The 27,025-nt window shown below is 40.7% G+C and overlaps 1 protein-coding gene across 2 annotated transcripts in view; it reads left to right on the top strand.

Moving 5' to 3' along the window:
- Positions 1 to 27,025, top strand: part of NEGR1 (neuronal growth regulator 1) — a 442,886-nt gene that overhangs the window by 178,136 nt on the left and 237,725 nt on the right. For both annotated transcript variants that reach the window (XM_081914675.1, XM_081914674.1), the window contains exon 2: positions 20,173 to 20,405. In XM_081914675.1, coding sequence (XP_081770801.1) covers positions 20,173 to 20,405 — 233 coding nt within the window. The remainder of the gene's footprint in view (positions 1 to 20,172; positions 20,406 to 27,025) is intronic.

Below are 27,025 nucleotides of genomic sequence, written 5' to 3'. Positions count from 1 at the left end.
CATCTTAGATGAACAAATGGCTTCCATCTTTACTTGATGCTCAACGCAGAGTAGCAGGAAGTATGTGAATGCTTTTATTTCTATTAATTTATTTAGGGATGCATTCTGAATGCGTTCTTGTTTTCTTACCATTCCATTGCAGGTGAGATCATGGAAGAGGATACTACACACTTTTTAGAAGGAAAAAGGTTTCAATTCTCTCTTGGTTTTTCAGTACTTAGTGTGAGGCTCTCTCAATTGCGAGGGACTTTTTGAAGTCTGTCTTAAGGGGACATTTGGTAGAACCCTCAGCAGCACACTGTGACAAACTCACAAGAAACAAACATGGCATAGTAACTGGAGTTGTCCAAACCACTGTTAGGTCTGATTTGGTTGAATGAATTTTAGTTACTGGAACCCGATGGTATGGATATTTTAAATGTGAACTGTGAACTGTTTTATACTACTCTATACAAAGATGTCCCTCTACCACCTGTGTTCTTTAAAAATAAACAAACAAATAAATAAGAGTATTTATTAACTGCAAGCTCATAATAAAAACTATATCGACCATATACAATAAAGTCAATAAAATACAAATTGATTACATAAGAAAAATTTGGCTATTGGTTAATATATTTGGCTTTTAGTTATTATTCTGTGTTGTTTCTTAATATTTTGTAGTGTGCCATCTAAGGAAGGTTCATTAATGGGCAGCATTGGATAAATAGGCATCAAGAAGTTGATGTGATTCAGGAATGGGGTTCTGCCCCAGGTGCCCCAGTGTTTCTGCTGTATGCATGCTTTGTCTTCTCTTTGTGGCCCCACATCATTCTGTGGCTTCCTTGGCTGTGAAACACAAGGGTCTGTTCCAGTTACGCATTGTTAACTGAGATGCGCAAGGAGAAAAAATGGCCTCAGTTAGTATGAGTGGATGATTCCAATCCTCTTGAACTAAGTCAGGCATTTGGTGTTAAATTATACAAGGCAGAGTGAAAATAAAAGGTAATTACATTAAACAGCACTCTTCAGGATTCTTTTGAAAAATAACTAGATTCCTAATCCGCATGCTACAGTGCATGTACTTGAGATAATGACATTAGCCCTGTAAATGTGAACCAGATTTCTATTGTGAAGAATAGCCTTCCTGTCGCTGCAGGAATCTTTCCATCTAAGGAGATTACAGGCCTGATCCTGAATTCTTCATCAGAATGAAAAAGCTCCTGCTGTGCCAATGGCAGGCTTGCTTTTGAACAAGGTTTAAGTCCCTGTGTAGGGTTGCCAACTTCATTTTTTTTTCTCGCCAGGGCTTCTGCACTGCTGAAGGCAGCATGTCATAATAGAAGTTTAGCAGGTGAAACTTTCCTGGCATAAAGTGATTGGAAAAGGTAAATTTCTACATGCCAGGCTGTTGATAAAGGAAAAGGATTGAAATTAGGGTGGCTGCTTTTATTTATTTAACCAATATAATTTACCTGTTGAAGAGGATGATACCCTGAAGGCAAGTAAAGTTTGTTATGCTTCTAAGTCATGTAGAAAGGGAACAGAGCTTTGGAGAAAATGGAAGCTACCTGTTATTCCTTCTGGTTTACCTCTGACCACAGGAGTGACCCAGAAAATAACGAATACACAGAACACTTTTACAGTAGCAACAAAAAGTTTCTTAAGGGTGCAGATCTGGCAGGCTGCAAGTCTATAGAATTTTAGTGTCACAACAGCAGCTTCACTCTGTTTATTTCATGGATTGATGTTTGTTTGTTTGATGGGATTGATACCCCACTCTATATAAACTGTATGTCTCAAAACTTGTCACACAAAAAATCTCTGGACAGAGATTAAAACAATGAAAACCATAAGCATAGAATCATAGAATCATAGAGTTGGAAGAGACCACAAGGGCCGTCGAGTCCAACCCCCTGCCAAGCAGGAAACACCATCAGAGCACTCCTGACATATGGTTGTCAAGCCTCTGCTTAAAGACCTCCAAAGAAGGAGACTCCACCACACTCCTTGGCAGCAAATTCCACTGTCGAACAGCTCTTACTGTCAGGAAGTTCTTCCTAATGTTTAGGTGGAATCTTCTTTCTTCTAGTTTGGATCCATTGCTCCGTGTCCACTTCTCTGGAGCAGCAGAAAACAACCTTTCTCCCTCCTCTATGTCACATCCTTTTATATATTTGAAAATGGCTAACATATCACCCTTTAACCTCCTCTTCTCCAGGCTAAACATGCCCAGCTCCCTTAGCCGTTCCTCATAAGGCATCGTTTCCAGGCCTTTGACCATTTTGGTTGCCTTCCTCTGGACACGTTCCAGTTTGTCAGTGTCCTTCTTGAACTGTGGTGCCCAGAACTGGACACAGTACTCCAGGTAGGTCTGACCAGAGCAGAATACAGTGGCACTATTACTTCCCTTGATCTAGATGCTATACTCCTATTGATGCAGCCCAGAATTGCATTGGCTTTTCTAGCTGCCGCGTCACACTGTTGGCTCATGTCAAGTTTGTGGTCAACCAAGACTCCTAGATCCTTTTCACATGTACTGCTCTCAAGCCAGGTGTCACCCATCTTGCATTTGTGCCTCTCATTTTTTTTGCCCAAGTGCAATACTTTACATTTCTCCCTGTTAAAATTCATCTTGTTTGTTTTGGCCCAGTTCTCTAATCTGTCAAGGTCGTTTTGAAGTGTGATCCTGTCCTCTGGGGTGTTAGCCACCCTTCTTAGTTTGGTGTCATCTGCAAATTTGATCAGGATGCCCTTGAGTCCACCATCCAAGTCATTGATAAAGATGTTGAATAAGACCGGGCCCAAGACAGAACCCTGTGGCACCCCACTAGTCACCCTTCTCCAGGATGAAGAGGAACCATTGATGAGCACCCTTTGGGTTCGGTCAGTCAGCCAGTTACAAATCCACTGAGTGGTAGCATAGTCAAGACCACATTTTACCAGTTTCTTTACAAGAATATCATGGGGCACCTTGTCAAATGCATTAGAATAGTATGCATAGGGCAAAGGCCTCCTGAAATGAAACAGTTTCAACCTGAGCTGCTGCATTCACGTGACAGTTTATTCAATTTTCACAATATTTCCCTGTTATTTTCCACATTATATTTGAACTTCCACACAACATAAAAGCCACTTCCAGAACTATAGTGGAACTGTAGTGAAGTATAGTACAAGTTCAGCACTCATTTCCATTTTATTGGGAAACATGTTTCCTGGAATCAAATAACATGGAAATGAGCAGTAAACTTCCACTATATTATAGTGGCAGTAGTGGCATTTTTTTCACATGAAAGCCCAAATATAGCAAAACTTAACTTTTAAGGGAAAAGCCATGGAGATGGAATGAACTGCCATGTGAATGCAGTGTCTGAAACTTAGCAGGTATATTGTCACCATCTTCTTTCGAGGAGAAGGTGAATATGTTATCAAAAAACTTAGATCCGAGTACCATGCTGCTGATGTCTTTCTCTGCCTGTGATAATTGCAGTCACTCCTAAATCTGAGAAACTGCCATCCTGGCTGATCAGTTGCTGTGTCTCTTTGCGTGGAAAAGCCCACAAAGCAAAAAGGTGAAAAATAGTGATTTGGAAGATGCCCTGTTCATTGACACCAGTGGGACTTACTTCTGAGTAAACACTTTAAGGATCAGGCTGTCGATGTGGCAGTGTAAGGGTGTGCCTTTGCTAATACAATCAATATTTAGATGAAGTGATGGGGAAGACAGGTGCTTCCACAAATTAGTTTTGTCTGGGTTTACCATAATTGGTATTCACTATTGTTCTAGCTACAGTTCAGCTTAGATTCTGAGTTTATTTGTCATGCATGTTTGGCTTTAATGGTTGCTGTCCTTAATGCAAAATATTCTGTTGAGTTCAAGATTCAATTTCATGCTTAATTCAATTCAAGTGGCTTCGGTACCTGTCTCCCTGCTAGAAACAGACTGGGTTGGGAGACATGACATTATGTATTATGGTAGTGCTATCTGATTGTGCTGTTGCGGAAGATGAGAAATGCGCTTTTTGTTCAGTAATATATATTTTTTCCCGCCCCCGCCCCACACTAGAAAATACTGAAATGTTCCTATTATCTGTTGATATTTCCTGAAAGTCTACACATCCTGGCTGTATAGCATAACTGTCAACAAATGAAATCTTCCAAGGGGTTGCTTGCATGGTCATGGGTGAAAGGATGAAAGATGAACATGGGCATGAGTGTCCAAACTGAGGAAGAGGAAGAAGGCTCAACAGGTCAGTTTGGAGGGTGTGGTGTCTGAGGCTGCACTGAGACATGCATTAGTTTTCCTGATTATAATACTAGCATTTCTGTTCCATTTCCTAATGACCCTTTTACACTGCAGTACCTGTTGTGTAATGGTAACTGTGACTTTTTGACCAATATACTGGCCTGCCATGTTACATTTCATTCATACCAGTAGTTGTGGTGTGACACAACAAACAACATTGCTGGACAACATAAACACCCCACCATCCATTCCACAGATGTGAGCTTCCATTCCCCCACAAAAACAACAGGAAAGAACTCTATGTAGGTATACTACCCTAAATTCCATTACTTGACTTCTGTGGTTCTTCTGGGTTAAGGGAGGCTGAAATGGATTTTTTCTAGAATCAGATGACATGGAAATGGGGACTAAACATGCATTATTATGCACTAGTTTTTCAGAAGTAGCTTTTACAATTGTGGGAAAGCTCAAACATAATGCGGAAATTAGCTGTTAGGGAAACAATGGAGAAATAAAATATAGGGTTGTGTGAATGCAGCCTCACTTAAAGCAGGGTTTGTGTTTGTGTGTGTTGTAGTTTCCAGCTTCAGGCTGTGTGATCTTCTGCACTGTTTAGAGTCTCACTGAATAGGACAGGCATAGGCAAACTTAGCCCTTCAGATGTTTTGGGACTACAACTCCCATCATCCCTAGCTAACAGGACCAGTGGTCAGGGATGATGGGAGTTGTAATCCCAAAACATCTGGAAAGCCAAGTTTGCCTATGCCTGTAATAGGAAGGTGACCTGAGGTTGTTCACTCCTGTAGTTTCAGCTCTTTGGTGCAGAAAAGCTACACTGGATGAGATTCTAGTTTCTTTGCAACTCTCCAAAGTACAGGAGCCCTCTAAGAAACTGGACCTATGGATGTGTGCCAACCAAATGGCATGCAGAGGAGAAGGCCATCTGTTGTGGACAATCTTCCATGTGGAAGTATTTGAACTTGCCCCCCTTTTTTTCAAACAAACCTGTGAGTCTGATTAAATTAGGTGTTTCTAGGAAAAGTGACATCTTAAACTGTTCAGGGACAGCCCTTGAGGACACTTCTCAAAACCACCTTGATGTTTGACACATGGATGATAGCATTAAGAGAAAACTATCTATTGATCTCTGAGACTGAACTGCTACACAGGGGAAGAGCAGTCCCATTCAGTCACATCGTCATATATAGTGCCCTTTTCTCTTTCTAACATGTCCAAAAATAAAAGCCACTGCACTCATTGCAGTTGCACTCAACCTCAAATCCAAGTCTCCCAGTTCCAGAATTTCCCCTCCCTGCTTGAATGAAGCACCCGTAGCACTCGTAAAAGGAGTTCCACATTCTATCTCTGGCAGTCTCCTGCTAATCTGAGACATCTCCACCACCCCAGTTGCAAGCTCCCCTTCAAGTTCTCCTCAAACAACTACCCTTCATGTAATACAGTGACACTTAGGATGATAGAGGAAAGAGGGAAAGATGTTTTCCTCATCTTCTGTTGCCAGTGCCACTGCTTCTTCTAACACACAGAAGATTTCTTGAACTTGTCATGACTGCAAGAGGGGAGAGTCTGGAAAGCTCTGGTAAAAATCCAAGGACAGCATCATCTAGCAGAATATCTGCTCACCTGGGGCTGTGGAGGGAGGGGTGTTTGCTGCATAGTGTGCCTATGGATGATCTGAGGGGGGCAGCATCTTCCTGCATGGCCGGGGGAGGGCATGGTCACCTGGTGCCACCCATCACCAGGCATGCCAGACCCTCCATTCTGGGTGGGCCTCACCTGCAAGGCCAATTGGGTCAGGGGCATGGAGGCTGGGATCTGTCCACCCCTGCCATGTTTAAGAGCAGGGCCAGATGCAGGCCACCCTCTTTGCTATTATTCACAGAATTTTCCACCCACCCAGTCTGTTAGGGGCCCATTCAGTGGGGAAATGGGTGAGTTGACGTATGGAGCTTACTCTAGTCACTGTATTCTGTGCCAGGGAAGAAGATACTTTTGCAAGCAAATTGGCCGGCTAGCAGCTTTTTGTCTACCTCATAATAACTGTCACAACTTTAGTGGATCCCATTAGAGGGGTTCTGGAGGGGTGACTCTGGCCTGGGGCTGGGTGATATATCAATATATCATCCAAAACTGGTTTGGAGTTCACATCGTAATAATTGTTTTATAATTTCTGAGCTGGCAATATATTGTGAATCACAATGTGCGAAAGGGCTCAGTGGTATCTGAGCAGAGGTGTTATATGCTGACATAGTCTCACTCCTGTCTGGAACCATGCTGCAGCATTCTGTGTACTAATTGCAGCTTCCAGACTGAGAGCAAAGGAAGTCCTAGAGAGTGCATCGCACTAATCCAATTGTGAAATGACTCATGCTTGAACTACTGTGGCCAAACCTTCGATTTGTGGAACTCCCACATTTAACATGCACTTGATGCCACCTCTCTCCTTTTCTGAAACTCCCTCCTTAAAACCAGCTGGAAATGAAGGCTGAACAATTAATCCAAAGGCTGGATTAACCTTTACTGAGTGGGTTTTGGATTAACTGCTTAGTCCTCCTTGCTAACTGTAACCAAGCATTAATTCAGTAGCTGCATTTGCCCACATTCAACCCTCTCCTTTTCCCTGTTTATTTTACATTAGAAGATCTTTGCAATTAGGGTTGTGTGTGTGTGTGTGTGTGCTCCATACACAAACTATCACGATGTATAAATCATAAAAAGTAGTGAAGAGTATAGCCATGAAATGTCTCTTACAAGATCAAAGACTCTGTGAGTCATACTATTGAAATAATAGATTCTAGGTCAGAACTGTGGTATTCATGAATTCATTATAAATCACACATGAATATGTGCATTTTTTAAAATAAATAAATCAGAGGCTGTGACCTTATTGCTATACCCGGGGGGGGGGGGAGAAAGCTGGGCCCCCACTGGACTTCCTTAGGCAACTTCAGCCAGGCCCTCATATTCCTGCCCACTCAATCTCTCCCATATGCATATAGAATATAGAGTCTTTTGGGTTTCCTAGTTTTTCTTTTAGATTAAACTCCTTAACATGGCTTTTTGATTGCCCAAGGAGATCCAAGATAATATCGCAAGGCCATATGATTCTTTTGAAATTAAACTCCATATTATAAGCCAATCCTTGATCTATGGGATACGTCTGAAATAAGTGAGATCTCATTTTTCTTCTATTTGTTGACAGTGGGTATTGAAACCCTGCATAGGGTTTGCCAGTCCAATTGTAATGGCAATTGTAATGGCACTGAGACACTTATCTGAATGTTGTAAGCATGATAATTCTTTTTTTCCCCACCCATAGGTGCATCTTAGGCGTAATAACCCTCTGTTCCCAGCTCTGTTTTGTTGTTTTCCCTTTTTGACAGTATGTATTGCTTTTTTTAGCCTCATTGTAGATTTGGGGTGGGGAGAATGTTTAAAGACTAGAGTAGAGAGCATATAATTGTACCGGTAGTGTAGCTGATTGCTTCTGGAGTTATGTGTTCCCCCCTTTTTTAAAAAAAGGGGTGGGCAAATTGACTACAAAGCCTTAGCCAAAGCCCATGATATTGAACATTTTGGATATAATCAACATTTTCAAAAGCCTGTTATTTTGTATCCTCTAGGCATAATCTACTGCTTTGTGATGGTCTCAAAGCTTCTGTTGCGTTTTATTCCTTTAATTTTGTGTTTCATTGTCACATGGCAGGAAATCAGGAGGGAAAAATTGTACCATCTGGATTGGCTATGATCACCAGCAAAAATGTTTGACTCTGTACAATGTAGAGATTCTCACAAGTTTTTCATTTCCATTGATCCTGCAGTGCATGGCTTAAAAGCAAGGCAGTCACTTTTATTGCAAAAGGCTTCCTACTACGAATATTGGGATTGTTGTTCTCACAATGGGACCATGAGTATATTAAATGCTTTAGATCTGAAATCTTTGAAACTGATACAACAATGTGCTTTGAAACAAGAAGGCAGTATATGGTTTGGCATATTAAAACAAAACAATTCCTATATAGAAATATACCCTCCATTTTTCAATTTGCTCCCAAATTGATATTCAAAATATCATGGTCCCAGATAAATTCATGAGCTTCCTAGTCACAGTGGTTTTCAGTTTCTAGAAATATGTGGTGTCACAGTTTGCACCATAAATACATGTTTTAAAGTGTTTAGAGCTGCAAGTTTTAATAGCTCAAGCAACTTAAGTTTCCATTTTTAGCTTTAAGTGATTGTACTTATTTTCTTTGTTGAGGGATAATATTGAGGCTGAAAATTAAGGCCACACGCTTGATTTTTTACACTTTAGACTATTTTAGAACTGGTTGTTTATCGTAGTAGGAAATGAAAAATGAAATAGTAAGGGTACAATCTCGTGGCCTTTGGGAGTATTTCACTGATCACAGTGGAGCAAGCTTCTACATAAGCATTCTTATGGAGTAAGGGATAGTGCAGGTTCTCCAAAACTGCCATCTTGCAGGAAGCGTTTCTGAAATAGATATCCAAATATGCATTTTCTCTGTGTTATCACAAACATGTTAGTAGTAGCTCTCAAAAGTGGCATAAATAGTTGGGTGTTAACTGTATTATTCCCCCCCCCCTGATATTATAAATAAATATGAAACTCCATGCAGAGGGAATACAAGTTATGAAATGTTTCCTATGCACAGCTGATGCTAGCCATAGCAGTAATAAATTGGACATTTAAGTATTATGCAGTAGTATTATGTTCTATGCTTTTTCCGTTCATTCTCATCTGCTTATCACAGCAGATTCATCAGAGTCCAAGAATACCAGTTAAAGGTGAAATCCAAACCCCTGCCAGAAAGCAGTTGGCTTGAATAGAGCAGTAGATCCAGCAACACACATGGAGTCCTGCTGGATGTGTGGTGATGTGAGGAGCCAAGAGATCCTTCCTCTCCATTCTGAAACACAGTCTGGAGAGTATATGCTAGCAACTTCAGCAGAGATGCTGCTGGCAGTAAGTTCCAGTCACCCATAGTTTGGACAGGTACAGTTGAGAGCTCTGTGGATGCACAGTCTCTTGCTGGCAGAACCTACCAAAGGAGGGTTGGGCTGGGCAGGGTGACACCTCTTCCTCCTCTGCAACCCCTCCAGTGCAGCAGATCAGGGATTGGGGTTGCTCTATGGTTGAAATTCAAGAAGTAACATTAACTCTAAGACAAGTGGTGGTAGTTGAGAAGCAGATCTATGTTTATTGTCAGTGCTTCTGTGTATAATTGATACAAAACTCTTGGTGGAAATTTGGTAAATGGTTTAGTGCAACAGCTCCCCACCCTTAGTCTAGCTGTTGTGCTTTGCGGTGAATGCATATGCGTTAAAAGTTCCTGTTAAACTTTTGCTTTTCAAGCAGCAAGGAGTGGTTGAACAGAAAGAAAGAAGAGAGAGAGGGAACGGAGGGAGGGAGGGAGGGAGGGAGGGAGGGAGAGAGAGAGAGAGAGAGAGAGAGAGAGAGGGAGAGGGAGAGGGAGAGGGAGAGGGAGAGGGAGAGGGAGAGGGAGAGGGAGAGGGAGAGGGAGATTCTTAACACCCCATCTTTCTCTAGGCTGCTTTCCAATACTACTTTGCAATGTTTCATTTTGTGTGTGCGCGCGCATGCGTCTGTCTGCTGTGTCTGCACACATATGCACATTGCTATTCAGGGAAAGCCAGCACTATACATAAAAACCAAATACCAGTAAAGCTGCAATACAAGTTGATTAAAATATTCATTAAAATATTAAAGTATTGGGACATAGAAAGCATGCGGGGGGGGGGGGTAGTTCTGCCAAGGTATAAATGGAGCAGAGGATGCTACAAGTTGTCTCTTCTTCCCATCATCTTCATATGCAAAGGTGAAAGTCTGGGGTGGGGAAAGCCTCCATTACCCATCATCTTAGGTTCCTGAGAGCAAATGGTAGATTTTGAATGCCACTTGCCCTCAGAAGTTGCTATGGTCTTTGGAGACCACTCTAGGTTTGCAGGAAGATACTTGGCTGTGGAATTTTACCAGTCTACTTGACTGCTGCAAAGCTGTCTTCCTACATTTGCTGCATAACAAACCCCTTGTATTTGTTGCAACAACAGAGTGAAAGTAACATGATACTTGTCAGTTTCTATTCACAACCTTAGAAGAGGTAGTGTATCTTGCCAGGTTGCCATCTCCAATGGTTAGGCCAGTCTCACAATCAGGAGCAATGCAAGATTGAAAAATACACTGGAACGTCTGTGCTTGACCTTTCTCTTGCCTCCCTTCTTTTGTAATAGCATCTGGTTTGTAGGTGGCAGACTAATTTCTCAAGCCTGCCATCAAGCATAATAATAATGTGGTTTGCACAGCCCTTACATTTAATAATCCATATACAAAATCTCCAAAGTACTAGAGGTGACCTATGAAAAATTCATGAATGGTAATTATGCTAATTACACATAAAAATTCAGGTAGCAAGTAAGCATTTGATCCATTTATTTCCAGCAGTTTGCCAATTAAGAAGCACATGCTAAAAGCTATGTCTCCTGAAAAATCTATGATTCGGCAGGTACCCCGGGGAGAGCTCTTACTTCCTCCTTAAACATTTGCACTTCTCTGATTTGTAGCTGTCCATTCACAGAGGAGTGCAATTATTGCTTTATGGTCTGGTGTTTTGGTTTGTTCATGGTAGGTGGTGGGTGTTTTTTAAGAAAAGACAGTTAAATTGTATGAGTTTGTCTAAATACTCAAAAAAAGTGATGTGATTGTCTTAGTTTACATAGCAAATTTTCAGCATTCAATTGTCGTCTAAGAGTAAAGGAGGAACTGCAAGAGGAGACATGATCTGTTTTGTTGTAGCTGTGCACATAGAATCAGACTTACCCAAAGAAGAAATGTTCCTGGTCCATGACAGCAATAAACCGATTGGTTGCGTAATTGGAGATCCTACTGAGATAAGTGTACAACTAACTATATTCACATGAGCCCTCTTTGCTTACGTTCCACTCAAGGAACAGTTTTTGCAGGGGAAAGAGGTCATAGATCCACTGCCTTTCCAGACATTGGCTATACACACAGACTAGACACTCATGAAGTGGGCTTATATTGTCACAACATGATGCCATAAATGTCGGAAGTCTCCATGCCTCTGTGAGCTGTTATTGTCCATCACTGAACATTGTAGCAGGTTGCTATGCAATGATGCCAGCTCCCCGAGCCTTGGCAGTAGCTTCCCTATCAGACCCAATAAGAAATGTGTGATTGTTTCCTTTTAATAACCAGTTTTCAAGCATCTGAAAATATTTGATACAGGAAGAGCACGGCTGCATTTCTAGGAAAGGGAAAGAAAGAGGGAGAAAATATATGTGTAAACTGTGTTTTTCATATATATATATACCCAGGAACGAGTGTAAAAATAGCAGCTCTGAGGAAGTCAACAGGTCACTCTGATGCACAGCAATGAACTGCAAAATCAACTTGAATTGAAATGAGGTTTCCAGGGTGTAGCATATGTTGTGATGAAGGTGCCAGGGAAGATAAAGTAGGCTACACTCTTTCAACCTGTTCAGAGTGTGTTCCAATCATTTGGAACCAGAATGAACTGCTCCCACACTGCACAGCCCAAATCAGAACAAATTAAAACAGGGCTGCTCTTACAGGTGCATCCATTAATCCCAGCACACCGTCTGGGCTGTGCTCAGTGTGTGTAGGGAGAGAAAAAACGATGCCAGGCAAAATGGTCTTTATAAACCCAAACGGAATTGCCAGAAATGGATTCATTGCACAAAGCATTGAATATTATTTTGAACCTATACCAAAAAAGATAGATTGCATATTTAAAAAGCTCCTGTTTTATTTGACTCGAGGGAAACTGGTTGTGAAGGGACCCATCCTATTTAATAAAACAGCTCAGTCTCCCTCTGGTGGCTACTTCGCTTTTACTGACTCACACTGATAGTAAACTTGTGCTAGTCCCACCCAATATATAAATGGAAGAAAATTCACATTTTAGGCTGTGATTTCTAAGTAGCATTAGTGAGATTAATGCACTGTAAATACTGCTGTACAGATGACGTGGGTACCACCCACAGCTATTAAGCTAACAGAGGGAGTGCTTCAACTGAATACAAATAAATAACTTTCTGAATATTCTGGGAATTGAGGTTATTATGTTTAACAGGTAGACAGTGCAGTTGAACTTGATACAGCTCCACAATAAATTCTGTAGATCGTCTGCTTAGTGTGTTGGTGTGAAACCCAAAATTAAGCCTAGACTTATTTAGACAGAATATGATGGATTACTTCTGCAGATGATGCATTTTAATTTCACCCTAAAAATGTAGGTTTACATACAAAGTATTGCGTCAAATGCAGTACTAAGTAAACATCCCATCCGTGTGAGGATGGGGAAAAGCATGGAGGCACATGGAGAAAAGAGAGAGGGAAGGTCCCATCGCACAAGCATAAGCTCTTTGTAGATGAGACACTGTATTGGATACCCACCAAAGTTCCCAAGTAGAGGATAATTTATTTGTAGCTAAAACTTTGCTTTTGGATGCTGCTAAAATTGTATCCTAAATTTGAGTTTAGATCTCAGGCATATCCACTCTGGTCCATTCGGACTACTATTTCAAAACCACCTAACCTAAAACAGAAGAAGAGGGTATGTAGTACAGTACTTGCATTCTGTATCTTGAAATCCTATAAAGATCCTATATTTAGGCTCAGCCATTGCTGCTTCTGCCTGATCCTGCTATGAACCCTGAGTGAGATTAAAATCAAGTGAAGAGTGAAAATCAAGTGCAGCTTTAATATCTAAAGGGGCAAGCTACCCAAATTGTCGTGATCTGTCACATGATCCTGCCTTATATTGTGTCAGGCTATCTAGCTCAGTCTTGCCCAACTAGCTCAACACTGACTCATAGAATTATAGAATTTTCTGGAGTTGGAAAGTACCATGAGGACCATCTAGTCCAACTCCCAGCAGTGCAGGAATATTTTGTCCAACATGGGTCTCGAACTAAAGCATAGAGGGTCTCATAAAGGGTCCGCTTTGAGACTCCTGAAGGAGAGTGAAAGGCGGGATATCAAATCCAAACTCTTCTTCTTCTTCTCATGCTTTATCAACTGAACTACCCCGCATTTCCATTGAAGACAATGGCAGGGTTTTGTTTTGTTTTTTGTTAATTTTGACTGTGTAAATAATAAAATATGACTCACCGTCATCATAATTCTCTCCCTCCCCCCTCTGTGTGAGAGAGAGGGAGGGAGATGGGGAGAGGAATATTCCATTTTAGAAATGTGTGAAACTGTTTCTAGTGGAGAAAACAATAAGCTTGTGTAACACAGGGCTAGATGCAAAGAACACAGAGCTCTGGTGCTGCTTCAGCAACAATTAAGCTGAGCCCTGGACTACTGCAATGTAGTCTGCATGGGGCTGCCCTTGAAGATGGTCTAGAAGATGCATGTAGTATACAATACAGCTACTAGGCTGGTAAGTGGGATAGTCCCATGAGACCATGTGCAAGTGGTAAGTGGGGTATCCCCATAAGACCTGCGTTCACTAGCAGCCAGTGCAATCCTCAACCTGGCAAAATTCAAGGTATTAGTGATAGCATACAAAACTGTAAAACAGGATTCAGGTCCCTAACAGAGCACCTTTCTCAGTATCAACAGTCTTGGGCCCTATGATCAGTAGGGGAGGTCCTGTTGGTGGTACCGGCACAGGGGACTGCCCAGTTGGTGGGGACCCATGGCAGGGCCTTGTTGGTAGTGGTTCCCCTATTGAGTCAGTCTCTCTCATGATTACATTTCAAGAGGTTTTTTTTAAAAAAAAACAAAAACCCCAAAACAGTACAGGAGCTGTACTCTGTGTTAACATTTTCATTGAGCTATGCACAAGGGCCCCGAGTATCCCCCCCCCCCAGCCGCCTTTGACTGGTCACCACCAGTTCAGAACCCATCAGTGTATACACATGAAGAAATAATCTCATATTAGGGTTAAAATGTTTCATGAAACCAAGAGAATAAACTCACTGGTAAAAGAAATAAAGAATTTTCCAATCAGATATGATAAAATTGATGTCAGTAAATGTATTTTAGAAGCATATGGCTTAAATAATCACAACAGAAGGGTTTTTTTTTAAAAAAAAGTCAGAAACTAGATTTTCTGCTGTTCACACACAGTAATCTTTTCATAAATAGAAAATCAACTTTAGCTGAACTCCTGCTCACAGAAAAGTTTCTCAAGAGACATGAGAAATATAAGGATTAATGTCGCTTCTGTCTAATGACTGTAGTGCTGGGTTTAATTAATTTTGCTGTATAGTCATTCTTTATTCATAAGGAATAATTGGTGCTTCATAGAGATTTTTTTATTAATAAATTGCATTAAGTATAATCTTCTGGTGACCAGCAAGAAGCTGAAACAACTGAAAGGAGGAAAGATGAAGTCCATAGTAAATGCTCAGTGAAAATGAATGTATAATTTATACTTAAATATAACAAAACAATTGCACTAGGAGATATTTCTGGAAGCCAAGTGATCACTTTTTAATTAATTGCGACGTAACATTTGAATTGCCATATAACTTCTAGAGAGGAGGATACATTCACTTTCAGTGGTAGGTAATCTTTGTCTACTCATCCACGTGGAATATGTGTCATTACATACATACTACCTTGACTATTAGGACTATCTTGTCTATGAGACCTGTTCCCTGCTTTGCAGACCTTTTTCCAGCTGGCCCGGGAGGGCAGAGCCCTGACTGACTCCAGCTACAAAAGCTGAGGTTGCTGAACAGACTATTGGGCTGGGATATTGCTTGGGGCAGGGGTTGCTGCTGGTTTTGGTTTTATGGTTTTTTTATTGTATCTTTAGTATGATTTATGTGGAAATTGCTCAATTTGGTTGTGATTTTTTAAATGTTTTATTTATTGTTTATTACTACTTTTGTTACATTTTGAATTATGTAATCCCACACACACACGTTTAAGCCGCCTTGAGCATAGTTTTACCTATGGAAAGGCAGTATACAAATAAAATTACATATGTAGGTATCATGCCCATTCCTAGATCCCATTCCAAATCCAAAGACCACATTCTGAAATTCTCAAGCTGTCAGAGAAGAAAGCTGCATGTTATGACATATTCCATTGATGATGATGATGATGATGATGACGACACACACTCAAGCAGAATCTACATTTATATGGCAACAACTACATACATCCCTAAAGGCTTGTTTGGGATACTCCAATCTGAACAGCCATAAAAAACAGCAAGCATGAATGATGAATGGGCTCCCAAAATCTATTCTGTGAATTAGGTTTGATGCCCTACATTTAAAGTCCTGGTTATAGAGATCAGTTTATGGGTGGCTTTTGATTAACTATATTTACATAATTGGTTTGCTTTATTAATGTGTAAGCTCCTTTTGGACAAGGGCCCTTATTCATGGAGAAACTCATTTTAGATTGGCCAAGTAAGCAATACTGTATTATTGTGACTTTTGCAAATTGTTCTAATAGGTGGCAAGAGAGGCTGGGAGAGAGGAGAGAATAGGAACTCTAGCAAATAAAACAGCCTGCTGCAAGTCTGATGATTCCTCCTTCCAACTCTGTTTTATCTTATCCATTTCAGCATTAAAGCCTTGATGTCCAAAGAGCTGATTTTTATTTATTTATTTATTTCATGAAGAGCAGAGAGGAAACTCTGCAACTTTCAAAACACATGTCACAGCATCTGGCTGCTTTATAGTCTTTTGAAGACTCTGCACTGAAAGCTTCAGAACTGTCCGTTTGGCTGAGGAGACAGCTGTGAAAGTACCTGGCTAAACCTGTCTGCTTGAACATAGTTTTCATACGAGTTAAGATTAAATATGAAGGGAGAAATGCCTTTAATCTTTAATTAATTCCCATCTCATGCATTGAGATCTGACTTCATTAATTTAGTTATTTGGGGGGAAGCTTCTTCAAAAGCAATGAAATGCATTGTTGAAATTGTTTTATAGTGCTGACATGACATGCTTCATTGAAAGAGAAAATGCCATATTCTTTGGCTCTAAATATATATGTAAGATATTACTCTAGAAACATGTGCATTTAAGTCCAGGTTATCTTTGCCAGTATTCGTAGAAATGAATATGCCAAGATGATACCAGAAGGATAGGAAATCTGTGGTCCTCCTGATGTAGTTGGGCTACTGTACTCATAGCCCCAAACCATTGACTATGCTGGCTGAGACTGAGGTCAACATCTGGAGGGTCACAGTTTCCCCATTGTCATGACCATGTACCAGGAACCTTTGGAATCCGATTCTTCCTACAGAAGTACTGTATATATAAGGAAGAGGTGGATCCTGTTCTTTTCCACATGAATCCACTGGCACTGGAACCTGCATCTCACCCCCCTAAACCCTAATGAGATATATCTGCCACTGGACATCACAGACTCCTCAGAGGATCAGGGAAATCTGAGGTTCCAACAAAGAAGGCCCTGCAGCTTGAAACTCTGCTGCCTAGAAGCCCAGTGGCCACAGAAAAAGGAAGGCATTTGCCCTTTAACTGGCCAGCTGCAGCACTCAGGAGCAGACCTTTCATTTTCACTCTCCTGTCTAGATGACAAAACTCTGCCAATTTCTTCAAGACTCTGCTGAGAGAACTTGCTTTTTCTGCCTTCAGGTAAACTATGGTCCAGGGCCAACACCTCGGTAATTGTCTGAGGTCCTAACCTTACCTTACCTTATCTGCCCATCAGTTCCAGAACCTCAGCTCTACTGACCTCCATCTTTCATCAAAAATCCAATCCCCTGGGCAGGTACCCTAATATGAGCCCCATGAAAAAACAACAACACATAAGATATTATCGGAGAAACAGCATTGTTCCTGATTATAAATACATTCACAGTAGGAGCATATGAAGATGCTTCATGTTGTATCACAAGGTTGGGCCATCTAACTCACTGTTGTCTCACCATGAATAAGGAAGGATGGCTCCTGTCTGAAACCCAAACACTGGGCATGCTATCAATGGCTGATGGGAGTTGGTCCAACCACATCCTTGGTATACACAGATGACAGCAACTTCCTATTGTTTCAGACATGAATCTTCTCCAGCATCTTTGGAGATGTTAAGTATTGAATTATGTGCTCTGCCACTGACTTATGCCCTTTCCCTAAACTGCACTGGCAATTTATCACCTCTTTCTTGCCATGCCTTTTCTCTGTTTTCCTAAAATGCCTTTGTCATCTGCAAGTGTTTTGATAACATTCCCCATTGTTCTGTACTTTTCAGTTTTTTTGCCCTCCCTTGTTGAAAATTAATATTAGATATTTATTCCACACTGGCTCTTCTTACCTGTGTTGGCCTATGTAGGGGGCTTATTAAGTTAGCTATTAGGCACATATGTTCCAGATTCCATTCTAAAACCATCTTGAAGAGCATATCCTGCCTGATTCCTATTGAGCAGGTTGAGAAGGCATTGAATCTCAAGGAATTGGATGAGCATGCTTAGGATGATCCTTCATGCATTTCCATGAATCATGGTTTTAGAAGGCCAGTTCCAATATCGAGGTCAAGCTCAGAGCAGAAGATTCTTATGAGCAAAAGCAAATTAGTCATAATTAGCCAGAAGTACCATATGTTACCCTCCATTAAGGACCTCTTGATCCATGCAGATGTATTAGGAAACTTCCTATGCATGCTCGTGCATTGATTTGATGTTCAAGGCTGGCTCAAACTGTCCTGTAACAACAATACTCAACAGCGCCAATTGGCACATAATGATCATGAAAGAGACAAAGGTGTAACAGAAGAAAAGGCTTTGTTCTCAATATGCAATTTTAAGTAATTATGTTACCAATTCATTGTGCAATTTTTTAAAAATGTCTCATTCCGTATCACAAAGGCTGAACCAATGCCCTAAGGGTTGGACACTGTGTACGGAGCACAAATAATAAACTGATGGTGAGCTAAAAGCACTTTAGCACTCCATTCTTCTGCATGAGTGCCTTCTACCCCATAACACATTCCTTATCCATATGGGGTTCGACTTGTCTCCCAGGAGTTGATGGTGGTCTTTCAAGGGCCTCAGCCTGTTTCATCACTTGATAAATCAACATGTACTTAAAAGTTTGATGGAGTGTTGCGTATCCAATTCCTTAAGTTGTATCTTCAGAGAAAAAGGATGCTCTTGAAAAAATGATGGCTTCTTGTATGTATATACAATGATGGCTTCTTGTATGTATATACTGAAGAGTGCCTGGGGAAACCCAGCCAGATGGGTGGGGTATAAATATTATTACTATTATTATTATTATTATTATTATTATTAATTGGAGTATATGAATTTAAGCATGACTTTGGCAATAGACAATAGCTTTTTATCTCTCTTGGTAAGCTTCTGCCCCGTTGATACTTTGCAAATACTGTATCCTCATTTCACTTAAAATGCATCATTAAGTGAGAATGTTCCAATCATTCCATCAAAGGTGATGGATTGAATGATTTAATAAAAATGCAATTAGTCTTTTTTGCATATTTGTCAAAAACCTGAGAAATCCTTTTCAGTTTTCTGTCATTAATTAATATTATCTTTAATTCCCATTAGCGTGAATAGATTTCTCAGAAGACAGTGACATGTTGAATATCCATTTTTGAATGTTTGACCACATACCTTAACATCATAGTCACATTTTAAGTGCTTTTTTAAAAGCTATATTTCTCTACTTGAAAAAATATGTATGGAAAGAAAGTATTTCTCTTAATACAAACCTTTAAAGACTCCTCCTGTTTCCCCCTCCCCCCGGGGGCGGGGGGAAGGAGGGCAGGATTGGTTTGGCAGGAGGATGAAACTGGCTGCAAATTAGATTCTACAATATACCATGTTCCTTATTTTTCAACTGATTAGTTTCATACTGTTGGCAGTAACTTACCCTGTTGAATTCAGCTTGGGATTTTGTAGCAATCTTCAGCACGGTGTTCAAACCCCTGAGGGATTGTGTAGAGATTCTGTCAAACCCTTTTCGGTGGATGTGTATTTCATTCTGTGGCTGTACTTTGTGCTCATTTAAAAGAACCACTCTTCAATTTGTAGCTGAACATTTTCAAAATGAAGTTTAGAGAGGCAGAAGTCTGTCACAATGGCCTGAGTATCGCTACTTCCCAGCATTTAATGGTCTCTATTAGTATGAATAGAGCTCCAGTTTCATCTTCTCTTGTTGCAATACCCTACGGTTTCACAATTTGTTTTCTTTTTTAATAAACCTGCAAGATCTATAAATGATCTACACATATTGCTAAACTCATCAACAGTGTTTCACTGCTGAACATTTTTCTTTTTCTATAATATGTTCATAGTTCAAAAGTTCTAGCTCATTATCTAAGGGAGGAAGATTTTGTTTAGTATATAAAAATGTATCTAATGTGAGTGGTGTGTTGCTGGGTCCATTGCTAGGTCCATTCATCCCAGTACTTTGTTTCTGAACCTTGGAGAATGTAGACAAGGTGCATCCACAACATGGATTTCTTAACTTGCAGGAATTGTTCTATTTATCTATTCAACTTTTCAAACATCTGCATTATGCAGTCATGGGTTTTCCTTTGTTATGGTTGTCTTGCCTTATATTGTTTTGTGTGCACTGATTGAGTTATTGCATTTCACTGTATATTTTGTCTGTATATCTTTGCCTTTGGGGACTTTAACTGTAATTCTGATACCGCTACTGCTAATAATAACATATCGCCCTTTGGCGGAGGGAGGGGCATTCAGAAAATATAAAGCTACTCAGCAATAGATCAACAGGTGTCATTTGCACTGGCTTCCCATTTTTGTGCAAAATTAGACTCTTCCATTAAAAGTTGTAGTTCGGAATGCATCCAATTCAAAATATGTAAACATTGAACAAGTATATTATATGCAAAAAAGTTAATTGCTTCTCTTCTTTGAAATCTACAGGTGTTACTTGGAAGATGGAGCTTCAAAAGGTGCCTGGCTGAACCGATCAAGTATTATTTTTGCAGGAGGAGACAAGTGGTCAGTAGATCCTCGAGTTTCAATTGCAACAGCAAACAAAAAGGAGTACAGCCTCCAGATACAGAACGTGGATGTCTCAGATGATGGTCCCTATACTTGTTCGGTGCAGACTCAACACACGCCGAGAACAATGCAGGTGTACTTAACAGTAAAAGGTATTAGTCATCCATTATGTAGATGTATACATTTTATAGATAATCATAAGCAATCTGCTTTTCAAAAGGAAATCTATTTGGCATTCTTATGTGCTGCAACGTCGAAACGTTTAATTTACTCTTGTTTGTCTATTTGTGCCCTTCAGTTCACTCATTGACTGTCTTTCTGGTGCAATTAATGTGATAATTGGCTTCTCTTTGAAAGATGATCCCATACGAATGCTGGCAATCCCAGAGTAATACTGGGGAAACGGATAACTCTTCCCCAAGTTCTACCCAATTCCTCAGGCACACTTCAGTGAGTGCTGAAAATTACATTTAGATAACTGGAGCGCCTACATCAGTGTCCCACTGAGCTTGGGGGCAATCACAAAATGTGTCTGGGTTTGCAAGCAATGGCTTGTGAATCCTGACATAAGCATTTGTAAGCTACTCAGTAAGAATAGGACATGTTCTGGAAAGGTGGTAAACATAATCTCTATTCAGGCACTGAAGCACATGACAGGGACGTCAGAGTTCAGTTTGCTGGGCCCACCTTCACTGGCATGCTCCCAACATAATTGTCCATGCATTGGGACTGAAGATCTGAAGTAGGGAGACAGTGCATAGATGCCTCACACAGTTTAGAACCCTTATTACAATTATATGGGCCATAATGCCTCTGCTTGTGGAAGAATGCAAAACAATGTCTCTATCAAAGATCTGCACAAGAGGGAAGAATGATGTGGGAAAACATGGTCTTTCAATTAATATTGTGAGTGTACAAAGCACTAAATGGCTTTATGGTTAGCAGCAGAAGCTCTGTTGCTGGTGCAGCCTAGTTCTCAGAGATCTGGGACAAGTAATGGTTCCCCATTTGTGGAATGGCCTTCCTAGTGCTGTTTCTCTCATTATTAGATTTCATGGGGGAAATTTGAAAATTCCTGTTTACCCAGACATGTGTTGGCTGAAATATGCTGTTCCTGGCAACCTTGAAAAAACTAAGAGACTCCTTTAGGAGGAAGGGCAGAATATAAACTTAAGATAAATGAGAGGAAAGTGGTGGTTTTAAACAACAACAGTAGTCTGAGTAAAGTAGGGGTAGAAGCACTCTAAGAGTTTATTTTTTTAAGTTTCAACAAGTTAATTGTTGTGCAACACAGAAGCTAACACAGAAAACTAACAAAATAGAACCTTTCCCAAATCCCCACTTGCTGTATTCAAACTGTAGTAAAATCTACCACTTCCCTTTCCTCAGTGTCACCCCCTGCTCACTCTACTCAAACCTCTGCCATGGTTTTAAATCATCATGGTTTTTCCCTCTCAGTGTCTCTTAATCCTCTGCTGTTGTTTGAAATGACCACTTTTCCCCTCCCAGTTTCTCTCCACCCCCGCTTTATTCTAAGCTCTGTTGTTGTTTAAAACCACCATTTCCCTCTCAGTGTCTCTCCCTTCTTTTTCACTACTGACAAACTTGCAACGGTAGTGGCAAATCACTACTCTAGTGTGACAGATTAGGCTAGGCAGCAGAAAATCGTACCTCTTTTGATGAACTAAGTTAGTTCTTCTAATGTCCATGTGTAAATGTAATTATTCCTTTTGAAACTGATTGGCATTTAAACCATTACTTGGAAACATTAATAAAGTGCAAGTGGGACAGATATCATTACCACCAAACAGGGTCAAACTGAAAAGAGAGTAAATGTCACTGAAAACAATGTTCTTTTCAGAGAGATTATCATCATTATGCAAAAACAAGCTGTCAAGCATACTGTTCTTCTTCAGAAAAATCTCTTTCATCCTTGTCTTGTCAATGCAAGCTCAGATGCATATTTGAAGATTGCGATTTGCATGATAGGTTTGTAGATACAATGAAAATCAATTATTGGAAGGTCCTGGATCATTTCCATACTGAGCACTACTGATGCAGATATGGTGATGCGTTTTATTTAAAAGAGACTGCAGCTCTGTGTTAATAACCATCTCAATGATCATCCATTTCCCAATGCTTGTGTGCCCTCATTAACTATTCCGAGGGACAGGTGGTTTAGGAATTAGCAATGAGATGAGGGAAGCCTTTCATCTCCCGATCTGCAGTACAAATCCGGCCCTGCTTGGCAGTGACGAGAAGCTGAGACCATCTGATTGCTGTCCATAGCTTTCATGAAATGCCTCTTCATGCTGTCAACTCACTCTCTGTAGTTAAGTCCCAATAAAACACAAGCAAGCACAACAAAACAAAAATCCAAAACCCGCCACAAAATACCTCATGATTAGCAGGAGCCTCTGGATAAGAAATGATACATGAGGTGTATAAACAGTCTGTTTACAAAAGGTGTATATATATATATAAGCTGCTTTCTCATTTTGTGACATTCCACTTATTGGATGTGCAGAATATCAGTAAGTTACATATGAAGCTGCCTTAAGATAAATCAGACCTCTGAGCCACTTTGTCCAGTACAGCCTGCTCCACCCTTCCCCAGTATGGTTCCTTCCAGATGTTTGGGGCTACAACTCATCATCCCTAACTATTAGCCATGCTGATGAAAACTATAGTCCAAGACATCTGGAAAGTACAATGTTGGGAAAACTTGATCTATTCTACCTGAGTGTGGCTCTGCAGGACCTCAGTTGGGGCCTTTTTATACAGAGAATATTTTATTCTAAATGTGAAACTGTTTTGTACTGGAGATGGCAGGGATTAATCCGAGGCCTCTGGCTTGCTGAAGGATGTGCTCTGCCATTTAACCTTGAATGTCACTTAGCCACAACTGAACAAAGAGTTAAGAGTAGGTTAAGCATGCTGAACGGGACACAGGTGGTGCTGTGGGTTAAACCACAGAGCCTAGGACTTGCCGATCGGAAGGTCGGTGGTTCGAATCCCCGCAACGGGGTGAGCTCCTGTTGCTTGGTCCCTGCTCCTGCCAACCTAGCAGTTTGAAAGCACGTCAAAGTGCAAGTAGATAAATAAGTACCGCTCCGGCAGGAAGGTAAACAGTGTTTCTGTGCTCTGCTCTGGTTCGCCAGAAGTGGCTTAGTCATGCTGGCCACATGGCCCAGAAGCTGTACACCAGCTCCCTCGGCCAATAAAGTGAGATGAGTGCCACAACCCCAGAATCGGCCACGACTGGACCTAATGGTCAGGGGTCCCTTTACCTTTTAAGCATGCTGAAATTGCTATGCTTGTGGGTCTATGCATCTGTATTGGTTTGCAGTCATTAGGTTGCATTCGATTAAATTTTTGCACTAGCAGAACAGGATTTCCACTCCTTCCTCCCCCTGTGTGCTCTCCACACAATTCCCAAATCTGCTCCAGAGGTTGAAGGAATCCTCAGATTAGATTTAGTGAGCATGTGGAGGAAGGAGATGGGGATTACATTCCATTGTGTGAGAAATCTTTGTGCTGAAACAACATTCACTTTAGTGCTACATTGAATATAACCCATTGGGTCGGGGGGGGGGTGTGTGTGCAAGAATGGAGAAAGGAATACCAGGCATTATATGTTGCTTTCCACATTGCTTTAACAATATGGAGCTGAGCAGGTTAGTTGTAAGGGACTAACAACATGGTTACAAAGGCTACAAGGAGAAGAAACCAGCTTACGGGCCCTCCCATGTGACTTCCACTTTCAAATATAACCACATTCTACACCATACCACAGGGCAACAGAATGTCCATACCAAATGATTTCTGTAGCCTAACAGCTGGCCCTGAAATCCATCAAGGGACTGGTGCAGTTTGGTACTTTAGAGTATGTGCCATGATCTGAAAATCTCTGGTTCAAATGTTAGCTCTCTGATAAGCTCGCTGCCGTAGTCCTTTAGCCCGCATCTGCGTTACAAGGATAATTAAACTGGCATATCTTATAGAGCAGCTGTAAGGTTACTAGGATAATATATGTACCTTGAATATGCCAGAAAAGGGCTAGATGAATCTGAATTACTTTTAGTTATCATCTACATCATCAATATAGGAGTCATAGTAGTATAATTTTGGCCAGTTTTTAAGGAAACAGAAATACTGTGTATTTAATGTACTTTGTTTCACATGCAACATCTTCCCCGCATATTATTTCAATAAAGTATATTATGTGGGATTTAGGTTAATGTATGCAATTTTTAATGCCAGATCCACTGCAATTTTAAATGCCAGATCCACTGACGGGGTGGGGGTTAGGATTGATATGAAACTGCTTAGAGTCAGATAATTTTATACAGTTATACAGTATATACAGAATTCTACTTTCAATTTTACTGTTTCCTAAGAACGATACCTTTTAAAACATTATGATTAGGATTGGTCAGAAGTGCCCCATTCTTCATAGATAAAAGTTTCATCGCATCCTGTTCTGGTCCTTTGAAGAAGTGCATAGGGTAAAGCAGGTCAGTTGTTGCAGCACCACGGATAGCTCCTACTTAGATGCCTGCTCTGACAAGCGGTGGAAGTATACAGAGATCTTTTAAGCCTCTGCTTCCGGCCCACTTCTCCTAGGCTCCATCCCCCTTTGGTGAACTAGAGCCTCTTAAAAGGGCAATGCCTTCCACCTACTGCACTACTCCCTGCACCGTTGGACTGGTGAGGAAATGTGGGAGGTACTTGCTTCCTCAGGATCAGGAGAAGGTGCCTTTGAAGGTCCTGGCTCTAGTTATATGGGCCATGCCAATGTGGGAGCTGGTTCAAGGAGATCCTGTCTGCCAGGTTCAATGACCCCCTGATCAGCAGCATCAGTCTGAAAGCCAGGAACCCCCTTGGACTCCATAGCTGGTGACACTATAGCCTCCAAGTCATTTTTCTGGTTGCCATTGTTCTCCAGAGTTGTGACATATAGGAAACTGCAAAGTCAGACCGTTAGTCCATACTACTCAGGATTGTCTACATTGACTGTCAGTGACTCCCTCGGACTCTCGTTTTCAGCTCTGCCTGGGGATACCAGGGCTTTATCCTGAGAATATAAGAATTCCTTTATTAAAATACTTAATGTCTTCAAACTAGATGTGTATAAAGCATAAATGCAAGCTCGGGGATAATTAACCTTGCCTTCAAAAATAGGGAAGAAATGTATCATTAGGCGTAATTATTAAGTGATAGTATTTATGTCTTCTGACATTCCAAGTACAACCTAAGGCTCCAAATTCTTGGTATTTGGTGCAATTATCATTAGCACTTTTCAGTTGCACTTTACTGAGCAATAATGCCCATCATATCAAAGAACCGAACTGAAATATCTTTAGTAATGTACAGATATAGATACATAACTAAAGTGGTATGTTTGACAGGTTAATTGCTTTGCGTTAGATTTATGACCATCATATTTTGTGTTAGGATCATACTGAAACTTTGGAAGGAAACTTATTTTTGAACAAAAGCATGGAAGGGGATTTTTATTATAGGAAGGTGTATATTTCAGTGGTCTGTAGTACAGATAGGAAGCTGCCTTATTCCAAGTCAGACCATTGATTCATCTCACTCTGAATTGTCTCAGCTGACTGAGAGTAGCTCATGTTCTCATGGTTTCAACAGCCTTACATGGAGATGTTGGGCACTGAACCTTGGACCTTCTGCAGTCAAAGCAGATGTCCTACCACTGAGTCCTATAGCCCTTCCCCAATACATGCAGAAAATTGCAGGTTTACTTGCTGACATATCCATTTTCATTTATTTTTGGTAGCAGTGCTTGAGGAAACTGCCTGAAATTCTGGAAAGCCACAGATAATATGCTTACATATAGGCTAGGTGGGCCAGTGGTCTTGCTTCATATGGCAGCATGTATGTAATAATATTTTAACTTCTTAGGCCCAGGCCATGTTCATACATGTGTATGTTTGGCATTTGCTTGGCTTTCTGAGCTTGGTGGGATCCTCATGTTATACCATGTGTTGGCAACACAGCATGTGAAGAAAACAGCCCAACTTAGTCTGCAGTCCTATACCAATTTACCTGGAAGTGGGGATGCCGAAATCTGTTCTCATTTTTCCAGCCTTAATTTCAGTTCTGCACATTTCCACATTAGCTTGCAAATTTTTATTTTAAAAGTCCTGGTGAAAATCCACTAGCATTTTAGTGTGACTGTCTCCTAATATGCAAATTTTTGTGGGCAATTTTGCCTAACGTATGCATTCTTGCAAAGCGATTTTCCCCTAACGTAATGCATTTTAGTATGTTATTTTCACTGATATGCACACTTTACCTGGTATATGCATGGTTGTACGCATTACTTGGTGGGAGAGATGCATTGCAAAAATCAGAGTGCTTCCTTGTGCATCTTGTTCAGAATTAGGTAAGTTCACCTTTTAAATGACAACTGATTCCATTTTTTCCCCATCCCCCCCATGAAGTAAGCCCCACTGGATTCAGTGGGATGCACTTCTGGGTAGACAGAACGAATAAGATTGCACAGTTAAGTTTACTTTCTTTAAGCTCCATGTACAGTGAACTTTGATCAGCTGATAGTATTTTCTGCTGCATTTATTTATTTCTTAACTTCTCTTCTTTGGAGAATGCCGTCCCAGGTGAAAAGAAATCTTGTTAAGGCATATCATGTGATCCTCAAAACATCTTGTCGGCTCTGCCTGCATTAACATGCAGATCAGTCACTCTGTTCATTAGGGGGGGGAAATAGATTTGCAGATATTTTTTC

Source organism: Podarcis melisellensis, assembly GCF_964234715.1.
Source record: "Podarcis melisellensis genome assembly, chromosome: 6".
NCBI lineage: Eukaryota > Metazoa > Chordata > Lepidosauria > Squamata > Lacertidae > Podarcis > Podarcis melisellensis.
This window is presented reverse-complemented; position numbering and strand designations above follow the sequence as displayed.